This window comes from Equus asinus, chromosome 1 (assembly GCF_041296235.1).
Source record: "Equus asinus isolate D_3611 breed Donkey chromosome 1, EquAss-T2T_v2, whole genome shotgun sequence".
Lineage (NCBI taxonomy): Eukaryota > Metazoa > Chordata > Mammalia > Perissodactyla > Equidae > Equus > Equus asinus.
Genome location: NC_091790.1, coordinates 157,176,347 through 157,192,116, shown reverse-complemented (window position 1 = coordinate 157,192,116; position 15,770 = coordinate 157,176,347). Strand labels below are relative to the sequence as shown.

At 39.7% G+C, this 15,770-nt stretch overlaps 1 protein-coding gene across 6 annotated transcripts in view; it reads right to left on the bottom strand.

Moving 5' to 3' along the window:
* Nucleotides 1-15,770, bottom strand: part of SNX10 (sorting nexin 10) — a 75,534-nt gene that overhangs the window by 8,461 nt on the left and 51,303 nt on the right. For 4 of the 6 annotated variants that reach the window (XM_014828771.3, XM_044765683.2, XM_014828770.3 and 1 more), the window contains exons 3-5: nucleotides 4,740-4,826; nucleotides 1,230-1,330; nucleotides 716-814 (exon numbers count right to left, since the gene is read on the bottom strand). In XM_014828771.3, the coding sequence (XP_014684257.1) occupies nucleotides 716-814; nucleotides 1,230-1,330; nucleotides 4,740-4,826 (287 nt within the window). Of the gene's footprint in view, nucleotides 1-715; nucleotides 815-1,229; nucleotides 1,331-3,542; nucleotides 3,699-4,739; nucleotides 4,827-15,770 lie in introns of all 6 variants that reach the window. The other 2 variants (XM_070510664.1, XM_044765696.2) reach the window with 1 other exon arrangement.

The following is a 15,770-nucleotide window of genomic DNA, read 5'->3' as shown; positions in this document are numbered from 1 at the left end:
CGGGTAAAAGACTTGCCCAAGCCCCCAGCTAAGATCTGAACCCAGGAAGGCTGGCCTCAGAGTCTGTGTGCAAAGCAACGTGCTGTCTCATGGGACGGATATTCCCGCTTTCCAGAGTGGTGAAAGGAAATGAGAGTAGTGTGAATTCAAGTCGCTTTCACTGCAGTGCCCACCATCACCAAGTAAGCCAGAGCTAATAACCCCCTGAGACTGTTCACACACCAGTAAATACCCCCTTATAAACATTCTCTCCAAAGAATAGACTTAAACTATTCATTTAGAGGAGCCAGAAGGGTATTAGCAGCCCAGCGTAGAGCTGACTCTGCTCTGTCAATCCTAAATGTTGTAAATAGAGACAGTTTTTAAGGAGCTCTTTGTTAATAAAGCACATTTGTTTCCTGGGAAATTTTACTTTTGTCAGCTAAACTCCCAAATAATTTGGCTCTGTTTTACAGCTTAAGGGGCCATATATTTATTATCTGATTCAATTAGTTCGTTGTTTCCTTTCTAAATTTGGTACCGAATACGCAGCATATGATGTGAGCCACAAGATGGCGCTCTAATCTAGGAAATGAACTTCTACTGAGGTCGGCTCTCAACGGATTAGAGCCTTTCAGAAATAGTACTGTTCTCCCCCACATCATCATAGGACACCCAACTCCTGCAGAGTGCTTTTCCACATCCCCTGTGGCCACAAGAGTTTCTGCACACTTACTTTCTGAGGAAATCTTCCAAACCCTGACGACGCTGATCTACATGCTGGCGATTGTTCATGTTGAAAAATAAGTTTTTAGATGGAAGTTCTGGCAGTTGTCTTAGGAGAAAGAAAAAAAAAAATTTTAATCATCACATCAAGGTGGATCAAGGTGGTTCAGTTAGAGAAATCCCTCAAAGTGAAAGCAAATTATGAATGATAATTATCATCCAACTATTATATAATGATATATGTATTATATATATTATATAGTAAGGGTATGAGAAAATCAATTAATTTAAAGAAAACCCCATTTTAAACATTTTTGTGGCCTTTCACGATCAATACTCATAAAAGTTGGTGGAATTCAAGTGATAAATACTGAATTCAGATGCAGTAGCCACTAAAGCTATATATTGCAATCAAGAAGAAAGTCTATAAAATCCTTCATTTTTATGTATCTTAATGCATATCAAATTTTTAAGTATTGAATATAATAATACAGACTCTTCAATATACTCTTTAAATCACTTACACCAGCAATGCATTACTTTGGAGTCTCTGCCTTAGCCACACAAATTCTCTATATCTTCTGCGTACACAGGATGTTTTCATTGTAAAACACATGCTATTGGTCTGTTTAGAGAAAAAGAAACATATAAGCCTCACTTAAGGAAAAATGCTTTTCTCATATCTATAACTCACTATATGCCCCCAATATTCATTCTAAATACGATTTTAAAAAAACAAAAATACATTTGCATTATGCTTGACTCAAATCTCGTACATAACCCACCAATATAACAGCCCTGAAGACAGCTGGCATGACAAAAATGAAGAGTGTTGTCCTGGGACAAGGCATGACCCAGCCACTCCCCAAGTCCTGAAGTAGCCTTCTGCTCACCTATTAGTGCTGCTTTCAAAGACAAATCATAAAAATTAAACAAGTCCCGAAGCACAAATGACCAATAAGAACTCAGGGTCATCTACTGCATTCTAACACCCTCTATCCATCCATGTAGCTGGAGAAGCCCTTGGGGATTAGACACACCTTCTTGTGGCCCTTGACATGACATCACAGAAGCCGTCACATCCCTGATGTGGCCATCATTACAGATCACGCAAATGACCAGGAATCCTGAAATCACTTTTAAACAAGAGAAGAGCCTCCCCCTCCTCTACTAGACATTCGAGGCAGAGTAATCCAAGTTACAGAGAGGCATGCAGTGCACGGGGACAAGCATCCGCACGGGGGACCCAAATCCTAGTCCTGGCTCTGGTATAGAGCTAGTCACTTAAACTCCAGTTTCCTGAATAGTAAAACGGGGATGAAATAGTAGGTATCTTTTTCACAGCGTGGTTGTGAGGAGTGATAATAAGCACTTGGCAAATGTTATCTATTGATATTCCTACTCGATGTTGGTTTCCTTGCAGCTACCCTACGGCAGACTTGGAAAAAGCCACCAAGAGAGGCTCCATCCTAAGTAAAATGGCAAGGCTCCTCCTTTGGGTAAACACAGCTGGTAAATCTGTGTGTTTCTCCTTTGGGTAAAACAAGAGACCTGCAAATATTTGTCTACTGGCTTTGCAAGAAGATCTCTATTCTCTGTATTCATTTCAAAGTTCTATTTCATGATCTTTACATTGTCAATGAGAAATTTTTTTTGCCCCTCAAATTTATATTATTTCAAAATTGTTATTATTCCACCACTTAATAAGCACCTAGCAATTGTTTGCCTTGGGAAATGTAAGTGATTATGTGCATGAGTTCTTAGACTGTTCCCATGAAATGTATGGCACAGTTCCTGGTATTCTCGAACTTTATAAAGTTCAGAAAACCTCAGGATGCAGAGAGGTTAAGCGACTTGCCCCCAAAGTAGCTATTGGTCTAAATCCCGTCGTCTTTGACAACATGGCAGCAAAATGTGGTGGGGACGGAGACTGTGGCACAGTAACATTCTGCGCGTGGATTTCAAAGCACACGAGGGCCTCAGTCTAATGTGATCCCTGGGGACTAAGACAGCAGGCCATTGACACCAGAACTGGTGCCCTAACGAGGCTTGGGCGGGTATCCTCAGGCTCTCTCCCCAGAGAGTAGCAGGCCGCTGCAGGGACTCCTGCTGCCTCAGGTACACGAGGTCAAGTTCAACTCCCTTTCATTTCTCTGTTCAGAATCACTGTGGATGTCAATAACGGGAGATCCATCTGGTACATACACCAGCCACAGGTCTATCCAGAAGTCCTTCATTTGCAGGATAAGTTCAGGCGAGTACATACGATTGACTACCCACCTCTGTAGTCCACTAGCTTAAAATTCCAAGTAAATGCTAAGATTTAGAGTCGATTGATAGCATTTCCCTTGAGGTTAATTTAAGCGGGTTAAACACCAGCTTCTCTACCTGAGAAGCTCTATGGGTATAGCATCGAAGCGAGTCAAACCCTGCAGTTACTCCATCCACTCCTAATCGTACAACAGGTGGAAGCCTCTTCAGAATCAGACTACCCAGAGATCACTAATTTATTAAGCTCCTCTAAATCTATTTGCTTGTTTCTGCTATCTACCAAGCCAAGATTAATTCACTGTTAATTTATTAGCATTTCAGAGAAACGCCAGAACACTACCAAATAGTACTTGCGGAACCATCATTTCTGGCTGGAGATGGACATTTCTGAATTCACATCATGTTATTTATGTAGCCGAGAAAACCTGATGCTTTCATTAATTCCCTGAGGATAATTAAATTTCATGCCTACCATAAAGTGTGTGATAAGGACGCACAAATTTTTTAGAGGAAGTTAAAAGGCAACTAAAGAATTCCATTTCAAATGCTTAGTCTTACATACTCACGTTATAATTTTCCACACAGAATGCATTGTCTGGTGTGACTTTAGGAGTAAAAACCAAAATAAAACCAAAATGCAAGGCATATCCTAGCAAGGGCCTTCAATACAATCATCAAAAAAGCAGTTCTGAGTTTTTACTTTATTTTCTAAGTTGGGGAGCCTTGAAAGAAAAAAGGAAAAAAAGGAGGAAAAAAATTAAAAGTTTTGGCTGGTGATTGGGTGTCTAATATACCAATTTAGCTATTTCCACGGGAAGATTAAAGGTGGCTAAATTTTACTTCACTTGTGCTACGTAGTCATCGATAAAATCTGAGCCTGTTTCTATGCTCCCAAGAGAACTCCGGACTAAATCAGATGAGAAAAGTGACTATCTTCATGATCGGGGCCAATCAACTATAACCTGCAGGCCACATCCGGCCCGCCACTTGTCTTTGCAAATAACATTTTACTGGAACAAAATTACACTCATTCATTTATGTGTTGTTTACGGCTGCTTTCATCCTACAACAGCAGAATTGAGTAGTTTCAAGAGAGACTCCACAAAGCCCACAGAGCTGAAGACATTGACCACCCGGCCCTTCACAGAAAAAGTTTGCTGACCCTTTTCAAGATGATCTTAGAAGATCACACACCATACGACATTGTTCAAGAGATTATGATAGAGTATTACTTCCAAATAAAGTACATCATTCCTAGTTACTTATGCTAATTACTCAGAATCTAGACAAAGGCAAAACAATTGCACATATTCATCTCCTGCTTTCTTATTCTATAAATAAAACATTACATATCTCTCTTCCAGAGAACTCTATATCCTCTCAAGACTTAAGATTTACCAGGCAATATGTTATCCAGAAATATGCTATAACCGATCACAAAGAAATACTGTTAATGAGCTATAAATACTCCTTAACTGTGAATTTTAGATGTATTCACATCTTCATACATGAAGGCAATAAATATTAAAATATTAATATTAACAAAGGTGCAATAAGGAATTCAAATAAGTAATTTTTCAGTTTCAGGAACCAGCTTACTACTTCATTTAAGATACAAGGATTACTTGTAATCATTCGAATTCAGTTCTTCAAATTAGGAAAAGTTTTACAAATTTCAGTTTTAAGTAAATCACAGTGTCCCATCAAATATATGCTACCTAAAAATTATTATGATTTCTACGGACTACTGACTGCATACTTACATGAATACATATCTCATAGTCAATATAAGAATGCCAGAAGTCCTCCTTCTGAATCCTAGGATCTCGGACCCAGACACTTACAAATTCCTGTGAGGGCATCACAAAAAAAGAAATGTGTTTCAGAATTGCAAGAAGGGCTGGAGAGAGCTGAGAGAAATGACTGTACTAGAACAAAACTGAAATGAGCTTTAATCAGTCTGGTTGTAATGCTTTAAAAAACAAGAAGTAAAGTTAATGAATCATGTACCATAGGAAGTTCAAGAAACACTTTTGCCACAGTGGAATTTCTTAAATAATGCAAAACCAAGCTGAGTACACTCTTAGATAGGTTTACAAGCTACATGAAGACAATAAGAAAGGATACACTAAAACTGATTTTTGATTTTTAATTATGAAAAATAGGCTCACATTTTTCTCAAATTTTAAAAACAGTCATTTCTTATTTTCTTCATCTCTCTAAATTAAAAGTAGAGACTCTGCCTGATAAATCACCTCCTAGAACACAAATAAGAAAGAGTAACAAAGATCACGTGAATAGCAAGCGATGAGAGTTGAAAACGATTTTGTGTATGCACCCAGCTTCATAAGAATAAGCAGTAATAACTTATTAATAGAAGGATGAACACCTTTCACACAACACTTTTTCTACTTTTAAAACATACTTCTCACACAGGACATCATTTCATCTTCATAGGAACCTCATGTTACAGGTAAAAGAGATGTTAAAAAAAATACATAGTCGATAATTCTGTTCCTTTTTAAAGAACAATAATAGGGAATCCAGGGTAAAATTTAAAACACAATACTTTCAGAGAAGTGCTCTTTACTAAATAAGCTTCGTTTAAAAATCTGAAAACAGGTATAACAAAAAAGTATTATGTTTGGCATGATAAACTGTAAAGTATAATTTATTCACTTGGTGATTATAAATGTACTAATTGAATTTAATTTTAAATACATTAACTTTTTGGTTAGAAAAAGGGGGCTTCAAGGCTGAAGCTAGAGGCATCGTTACTGCTTTGCTGCGGCCCCTCTGAGAGGCAGGCTGTCGATGCTCTAGAGCAGAAGCGGAAGTGAGATTGTGGGGTTTTCTGGACAGAGCACCTCCATTCTGTTATGCAGATAATAAAATGAGAATTTTCAGTATAGAGGATTTATAACAAGGAGAAAAAATGGTCCACGTTCCCTGAAAAGAACTTTGCCACCTATCCCATCTGACCTTCTACGACAGGACAGACGGTTCTTGCGTTGGAGACCTCTGCCCCACTGCCGCCCTCGGCACACACACATTAGGAGTTCATGTTCCACAGAGTCTTAGTTTAAAATCTTTTCATTCGGTATTTTTTAAGTTATTTAGCAGACAATAAAAACAAGAAAAGAAAAAGAGCGATGCTCTAAACGTTTCGCCCATGATTTCTGAAAGTGCGTTCTAAATTGTAAGAGGGACTATAGAAACAAGGGTTAGGGCAAAGTATCTGGAACAGCCCCTCATCACCTGTACCGTGACGGGGTTAGGGATAAAGCAGACCCCGCCCAGAGATGGAAACCGAAACAAAACGCAGGCATCGTGCCTTAGTCTGTACACGTGTCTCCTGTTAGAGAGACAGAGAGAGACAGAGAGAGAGAGAGAGAAGGAATGACTCAATCATCAGTGAATCAAGGAACAGAAGGACAAACGGGTTCGGAATAGAAGAGGAGACCAGAGCCCAGAGTAGACCACATCTCCCTCCAAATCCGCCCCCACACTCACGGCTGCGTTCTGACTTTCACAGGCCCTGGGTACTTTTGCCTTCATGGGCCTTTTCCTTCACAAAAAAATACTAAAAATCATACTCTATGAATGCACTGGTGTAAAGATGGATATATTAATATTATACATTAAAACCTTTTCTTTGACCTAAAAGTTCATTTTATTTTTCAATTTTAAAAGAAATTAAAACACTTTCATGGGCCCCTAAAAGGAGTGGTGGGCCCCGGGCACCGTGCCTAATGGAGAAGCAAGGCAGAATGTTGGCTACAGCTGACAAGGTTCTCCTGCCCACCCACCCTTAAGCCAGAAGGGTGCTAGTCATCGGGTCACATGTAAGCCACGCTCCCTCACAAGGTGCTGGCAGCTCCACTTTTCCACCGGAGACACAGAAGTTCTTCAATACACCAAGGGAAATTAAATATTTCCAGTAGCTTAATGTTCCATATTAACAGAAGACATGCACCTGTTACTGAAATAATGGGCCTTTCCACAGATTAAAGAAAAACAAAAAGACAAGGAAACATATTTGTCAATTTGCTACAAACTGGTGATTAAAAAAAAAAGACTTCTGAACTAAAACTATAAAGTACCACAGTGTCACATACCCTCTGATCACTCAACATACCATGAATCGATGAGGGTAGCAATAACAAATAGTTCTGAAAATAATCAGGGCTTTGCCTTCCTGTTTTGTTTGTGATTGCCCAACTGTTAACCTACACGCTTTCAGTAACATGTCCCTTTTCATGGAAAGAGCACTGAAATCACGGTCATAAGAACACGGGTAAATTCTGGCGCACCTACTTCCTAAATTATGAACTTATTCACTGAGCCTCTCTTTCCACATCTGGAAAATGGGAATAACATCTGCCCACTCTATCTCAGCCGTTTCTTGGGAGGATCAAATTAGAAAATTCTCGTGAAAGCAATGGGAAATTTTTAAGTGCTACATGAATGTAAAGTATTATTACATAGAAAGGGAAACACTTTTAACCCAAAGCACTAAAGTCTACCAACAGACATTGGTAATAAGCAATTAAAAAAAGCTAAACCAACTGTATATCTTTTTTTAAGTACAAATTATTAATTTAGGAACCCAGGAGCAAACACTCTAACACTGTAATTTTTCAGCAAAAGGCAGAGTGACCTAAAGATGTCACGGTACTTGCTCAGAGCAAGCCCTTCATAATATTTGTAAAAGGACAATGACAAATTACAGTAAAGAATCTTTTCATCTCAGTGGGTTGGAATTCTCAGACTCTACCATTATTATTACTCATTAAGTCTAATCTTTACATAGGGAAGGGTATGTAAAATATATACTTTTTTTTTTTTTTTTGCTGAGAAACACTGGCGCTGAGTGAACATGCACTTCCAGTCTTCCTCTTTTTATGTGTGAGCCGCCGCTGCAGCATGCCACTGACAGATGAGTGGCGTAGGTCCACTCTGGGGGAACCGAACCTGGGGAGCCAAAGTGGAGCATGCCAAACTTAACCACTAGGCCACCAGGGCTGGCCCTGAATACATATTCCAAAACCATGCTGGAAAAAAAAGTCTTCTAAGAACACAGCAATGCATTTTAAATGCACACTTGAAATTAACTATGGTGCTAAGACTCCAAATCTTTTTTCAATCCTGAAAATCTTTAACTTGATTGGAGTGCTAAATATCACTATTTTGTGGATGGCGATCTTTCTTCCTTCTCGTTCTCTTAAACATTGCTGTGGCCCTGAGAGCCAACCAGGCTGCTGTTCTTCACACCCTGTTGCAATTCCAGGGTGACCGCATGCAAACACATGGTTTCAAGCGCCCAGAAGGAGCTGATAATTCCATCTCCACCCCAGTTCAGCCATCTCTCCACATATCCAGCCTCTTGCCTAGACAGCTCCACTTGGAAGTCCCACGAGCACACAGAGCCATATCCTTCCCACATCACGCTGCTCCCCATCTCATCCCCCAAACCCAGCCAGAGAGCCAGTTCCTCCAGACTTCTCTCTTTGACTTACCTCCCAAATCCGCAATGACCACATCCTGCAGATCTACCCTCCTTTGAACCACCCACAACTCTACTCCCTCTGCTACGGCTTTGCTTCAAGGACCACTTACCCAACATTAATGCAAGGGCTGTTAATTGATCTCTGGGCCTGTATCCAATTCACCCCCCACACGAAGACAAGAATGGCTCCAAAGAACACATCAGATGATGTCACTTTCCTGCTGAAAATCCTTCAAAACCTGCCCCATAATCTTCAAGATCAAGTTCAAACTCCTTAGCTAGCACAGTATAGCCTTTCATGATTTTCACTCTACTTATCTCCAAAGGCTAAGCTTAGGTCCCCACGCACACCATGCCATTTCACACCTCCATGCCTCTCTGCCTGGACTGCTGTCCCCACCCCACTTTCTGCTTTTCTCTTCATCATCGTTGTCGTCTTTCATTTTTTGCTACCTCCAATTCGTTTTTCAAAATGCAACTCAGTCTCTAGAAATCCTTCTGGAATGTCTCTGGAAATCCTCCGATTCACCCAGTCTGATTAATTTGAGCCTCTTCTATGCCCCTGATGCCTCTGGGCAGACCCTGGGTATGGTCCCCACCCACCATGCCTTACTGTACTGTAATTACCTGCAGGCCTCCTCCACCAGATGCCAAGCTCCTTTAGGGTGGCTCAGGCTGTCTTTTATGACCTGAGTGCCTGGCACATCCAAGGCATTCCATCAATATCACTTAATGAATAAATGAATGCCTGCAGGAACGCACGAACCGCTCTCAGGAAAAAAGAGATCAAACTTCAATTGAAATAAAAACCTCATCCACTTAGGTTCTTAGATGCCATGAATTAACGGTAAGTTATTTAGCAGCTGGTCTAAAGTTTATCTTAATTGAACAAATCCCTTCCTCTAAGGGTGTGCCAATCAACAGCATACGGCTACGAGAGCCATGTTTAAGATCGATGAGAACAAACAATTTTCAACACCCTAAAGAACTCCAGAAGCACCTATTTACGTAGAAATAATTGAAAATCATTCTGATAGCTTCAATAACTTGGGTCCCCTAAGACTTATACCAGACAACAATTTGTTTGCCTAGTTGAAGTTAAAATATGTACTTGAAAGTAATAAAAGTACATTTATTTTAAAATATTCTACAGTTCAGATGGGCCTCCCCTCCCCCACCCTACAATTAGTAGGAATTAGTGAAGTTTCACCGCACTTCCAGCCACAAACAGCACACACAGGAAGCCAAGGTTCACCTATAATCTCTTAATTAGACGCATCCCTCATGATGCTGCCCACCATCCTTCAAAGGAATGTTGACAGCCTGTCAGCCACAGCGGACAGCTCCGAGTTCCATACCTAGGATCATATGGATTTCCTATGAAAATTGCTTCAGCAACAGCAGTTAGTCAATTTAATAACCTTATTAAACACTTTAATGACTTCTAGGGCCTAATGACTATATCTAGTATGAAGGAAGAAGCCAGGCAGAGTAGAATTAAAAATTTAAACTAACTGAGCCCTACTGTTCTCCACGTGAAAACAGGCTGCTGACGAGAGACAGACTGCTAGACTCTGAAAATTTAATTCCTGTGTTCTCTTATAATAATCAGTCTTTGATTTCAATGTACCCTGTTTTCCTCCCCACCCCCATGCTGGGTTCACCCTTAATCCATTTATCCATCCACCTCGTCTGTTCTTCCTTAGCCCTGATATGAGATGAAATTAACAATACAAATAACTGTATTGCACAGGGCAATGACACGTGCCAGGCACTGTGATATGTGTTTTACATGTTTTCTTTTAATCTTTACAACAATCCTAAGAGGTCAGTAATATTATCATCCCATTTTACGGATACGAAAAATAAGACTTCTAAAGCTTAAGCAACTGGCCCAAAGACAAATGGCCACTAGGCTGAGCTAGGTTTCAAACTCAGGTACCCCTTGCTCCAAAGCCGTGCTCTCAAATATGTTCTGTCTAGCGGTTCTTTTAGCAATAATAAATCTCAGGTAATTTCCAATTTCACTGTAACTGCATTACTTTGGAGGGGAAAAAATTATCTTCTTTGCTATTAGCTAAAATATCAGGTCAAACAACATGCTCTTCTGAAACTCTGTCCCACTAGCCTCTCAAAGCCTTTGTATTTCATTTTTATAATTCTGGCATCAGGCACATAGTAAGTGCTCATGAAATGTTTGAGAATTAATTAACCAATTGATTACAAAGAAGATTCAAAAATGAAAGACATAGAGGTTCTATATGCTGAAAATTACAAGATGCTATTGAAAGAAATATACTTCTCTGTCTACGTCTTATATGTCTATACTGTGTTCATGTATTAGAAGACTCAACATAGTAAAGAGAGAAATTCTCCCCGAACTGATTTATAGGTTTAATAAATTTCCAGTAAAAGTCCCAGAAAGGTTTTTTGAAGACACAGATGAGCTTATTCTAAAATACACATGGAAAGGGAGAGATCCTACGATAGCCAAAACAATTTTGAAAAAGAACAAAGTGGGAGGAATCCCTCTTCCTGACGTTAAGGCTTACCATACAGCTACAGTAATCCAGAAAGTGTGGGACTGGCGGAGGTGCACAGATCAACGCAACAGAAAACCCAGAAACAGACCTACACAAACGTGCCCAACTGATTTCTAACAAAGGGGTAGAAACAATTCCGTGGAGGAGGGATAGCCTTTTCAACAAGTGGTTCCAGAGCAACTAGACATCCACAGGCCAAAAGATGAACCTCGACCTAAACTTGCACCTTATACAAAAACTAACTCAAAATGGATCATAGAGTTAAACGTAAACATAAAACCATAAAACGTCCAGAAAAAAATACAGGAGAAAATCTTTGGGACCTAGGACCAGGTGCACAGTTCTCAGACTTGATACCAAAAGGACAATCCCACAGAAGGAAACAGTGATAAACTGCACCTTGCTAAAACTAAAAACCTTTGCTCTGCAAAAGGCTCTGTGAAGAAGTTGAAAAGACAAATTACCGACTGGAAGAAAATATTTGCTGATCACTCACCCTTCCAAAGACTTGTGTTAGAATATACAAAGAATTCTCAAAACTCAACATTTTACAAAACCAAAGAATTCAATTAGAAAATCGGCAAAACACATGAATGGACATTTCACCAAGGAGGACATTCAGCTGGCAAACGGGCACCTGAGAAGAAGTGCAGCCTGATCAGCCATTAGAGAAATGCAAATGAGCACCATACTGCTCCATCACACCACGCCCACCACAGGGTCCAGGGCTACCGTCACTGTTTTTATTTTAGCCATTTTGATAGATGTACTTTTCTAATTTCCACTGTAGTTTAGCTTAATCTTTATAGTAAACATAACTAAGTGCTAATTGTAAAAATATTTACTCAGATTACAATAAGATGAGTAGAGACAAAAGCTAATAAAGCAGACTCTTCTGGGTGTTAGTGAGTCTTAATTTTCTGTAGCCTTGATGAGAATTTTCTATCACAAAAATGAAAACGTTTCATTTTGTGCTCACTTTCTCAGGACACTTTTTTCCCTATTCTAAAGTAGTTTTACATATTTATGTATTTAAACTGGAGATTCACTCATTCATTCATTCAATTAAAATGTACTGAGCACCGACTCTGCCAGGCCCCGTTCTACCCAGCTAATGACGACAGAATTTAACCAGTGTCCTCTTCACCAGGGTTCTAGTCAGGACTTCCACAAAACAACCTCAAAACTAAAATTTAGCCTGTTTTACAGACTACATTCTTTACAAATAACAAGCTTGAAAGGCAGAAGGAATCCATCATGTAATCTTCCTTTATTTTCTAATAATAGTTATGACAAATAACCTAAAAGACATACTACAAAAGATGTTCCTTGCCACTTTCTTACTTGGAGTGGGCTGAAATGCCGTGCTCTGGCAGTTTTGAATGATGGTTTTTAAGAAAGCTTTTCCTTCTTCAGGATAGATAACTGTGGATGAGATTCAGCTAGACCCGCCTTTTACATGACTTACAATAGTTTGTGATGTCGCAAGTTTGTTTACACAAGTCATGTCCAAAATTAAGGAGAGTTACCTTTTTGTATCTCATAATACATTAGGAAAAGTGCAGTGGAAAAAACTCATCTTTTGCAACGAGAAATAATTGCCAACCGGTGTTAAACTACATCACAAGGAGACAATCAGCACAATCTAGAATGTGAAAACCTCTGCAGGACAAAAGATGCAGTTTCTTCAACAAAGAAATTGCAAAGCGGAAAACGGCAGAATAAGAGACCTTAAGCAATATATTAACCAAATGCAACGTGTGGTCCTTATTTGGCATCATAGGAACAACCAAATATATAATTTTTTTTCCAATATAATCAGGGAAACTTGAACACTGACTGAATATTTGATGGTATGAAGGAATTAATGTTAATTATTTAAGGTGTGATAATGTGGTTTGTTTCTAAGAAGGGTCGTTTGTTAGAAATGCAGACTGAAATATTAACAGAGAAATTACACAACGTCTAGAATTTGTTTCAAAATAATTCACTACGTGGTAGCAAGAGGAAATGGGTGGGGGAGGGGAGACAGCTTGGTCATGAATTAATAATGTGTTAATTGTTGAACGCTTAGGTACATAACAGCCTTTATATTATTCTCTCTACTTTGTGTATGTTTAAAATTTCATAATAAAAAGGTAAAACCAGAAAAAAGAAAAGAAGTGAGAAAGGAAGGGAGGGAGGGAAGTCATCCCAAGTAGATTGCTTTATGAAAGGGACAAAGTGGTACTTGAAAGTGAAAGTATGTCAGAAATATGGATCTGAAAATGTTAACCATTTGTTCAACATGTATTGATACCATTAACATAATGATATCTTCATATTTATCTACCTTTAAAAAATACGATTTTTCCATTATTATAAAAATAAAACATATGCGGTTAAAGAGAGAGAGAGAGAAATTTCAAATACAGTCTCCCCTCCTACTGGACATCCAGTTTCTTGTCCACCAATCCAGAACTTTTATACATATTTTATATTATATATATAATTGGCACATATAATTTTTAACACAATGGGAACATGCTATAAGTGCTGTTTGGTACCTTGCGTTTATTCACTGCACAATCTTTTAGAAATCTTTATATGTGAGCATACATAATTCAACATTATTTGTTTTAAAAAGTTTGTTTTAGAACAGTTTTAAATATAAAGAAAAATTGTGAAGATAGTAGGGAATTCCCATATATCCCACACCCAGTTTCCCCGATTATTACAACACATCACATAGGCAGGGAGGGAAGGAGGAAGGAAGAAGAACAAATTTAGTTTCGGGGAGTGATAAGAGTGTTTTGTCTTGTCTTGTCACTTCCCTTCAAAGTCCCCAGCATCACAGGACACTAGGAGGAAGCCTTGCTTCTGGGATATTCTTTAACGATATTCTTTGGTTCCAGCCTAGTCAGTTTCCAATCAGTTTCCCAACATCAAAACCATGCTTTCCTAGAGCAAGCCCCAAATCAAAATGCCACCATCAGTCAGCATAAGCATATCTCGAACACGTAAGTGTTAAGCTTAGAGCCAACACATCCAAAACAGCAGCACATCCCTCCCACCTCTCCCTGGAGGGATCTGTCTCCTCCCTGGGTGCTGGGGTCCTCTTGGTGCCTAGAGCTGTCCCGGGCCTCCTTGGGTCTGCTCTACTCAGGGTATCCCCTGCCCCTGGAGCTGATGGGTTTATTGTCACTAAGGTGTGAATGACTGGTAGCTGCTGTTACATCCAGTATGAAGTATGAACATTTTGAAGGAGAAAAATCCCTTATCCTAAACATACAAGTTTCTAAAGGTAGAATCTAGCCATCACGATTTAGGAAAGCGGGGGAGACATACACCCCCCCCCCACACACACACAAAGGGGTTTCGGCCCACCCTTCCAGTTACATCACACAGGTAGGACTGTCCCATTTACACCAGGTAACTCTGTGCCTTGGAGGGAAGAGGATCTAGCATGTCAGACTCCATGAAACAGACTGTCCGGCAGGAAGAAACTGCTTATTCACACATCACAGAAGATGAGCTCAACATGGTGGAGGCAAGGGTCTTCAGTAATGTAGAAAAATCAAACTGCTCACGCTGGACATTAGAATATAAAAAGAATAGAAATGCCTGACTCCACAAAAGACACTGAAACGTGTTTCCTGTCACAGCCACCTGCCTTTTCATTAGGGTTCTGGGTTCTGTCTCATTAAACAGAAGAGTTGATTCGGTTGGGTCCATCTAATTGTTCTTATTAAAATATGTAACCATAATATTTTAATTGTAAATTAAAGTTGCATGCATGAATGAATCTGGATTCATTTTAATTTTACAATGGCCCAATGCCAAGGCCTTTTTATGGGGAAGATCCATCAGCCTGGATACTGCTCTCCCGGGAATTCCAGCCAATGTGCAAATGGAACATGTTTAACTAACAAGGGAGACTCTTACTCCCTGTTCTCCTCGGTCTAGATTTATTACAGTAATAAAGCTATTTTAACAAGAGAGACTGTGGTTGATTCCTCACTCTCCAAATATTTAAAAAAAAAAAATTACCAAACTCCTAGGCTGGTACTACCCATTAGAGAGAACTGAGATGTCACTCCTGGGTTGTCCAAATCTTGTACAAGAATGGTACATAGGTCTCAATTCATGGGCCACCCTCATGATTAATTAGTAATGTCTACTGTGGGCACCGAGTGGAAAAAGCTTGCAACACACACACCGCCCCCTTGATCTGGATTCTAGAACAATCAGTGATATTGCATTCAGCCCTTACATATGCAGTTTGGTGGGACCCGAAATATTTTCCACTAACCAACAACCAGCCACTAGGATATTTAAAAGCTCAACTGAAACCTCCTCCACTTCTAACTGGCATTGACCACAGGGTGCTGTCGGTGTAGGTGTAGGCGGTGAGATAAAAATACCTTTCATAATAGAGGCTTTAGGAAAGCCTCTTCTTGACTTGTAAGCTCAGGCCTGAAGGCTAAGGAGGAGTGAGCCAGTCAACATGTGAAGGCTGGGGGAAGAGAGATTATTCCAGGCAGCGGGAAAAACATCCGTGAAAGCCCAGGGGCCAAGAGTGCATAGGGCATTCAAGTCTTGGAAACAAGCTCCAAAATAAGGAATGAGAAGTGTCCTGGGGTGGAGCGAGGAGTAGAAAATGAGCCTAAAGAAAGAAGCAGGGGCAGATCATACGAAGCGTCTAAACAGAAGATGGATTGATGGGTGACAAACAGTAGTTTATTACAGTACATCCAGAATCT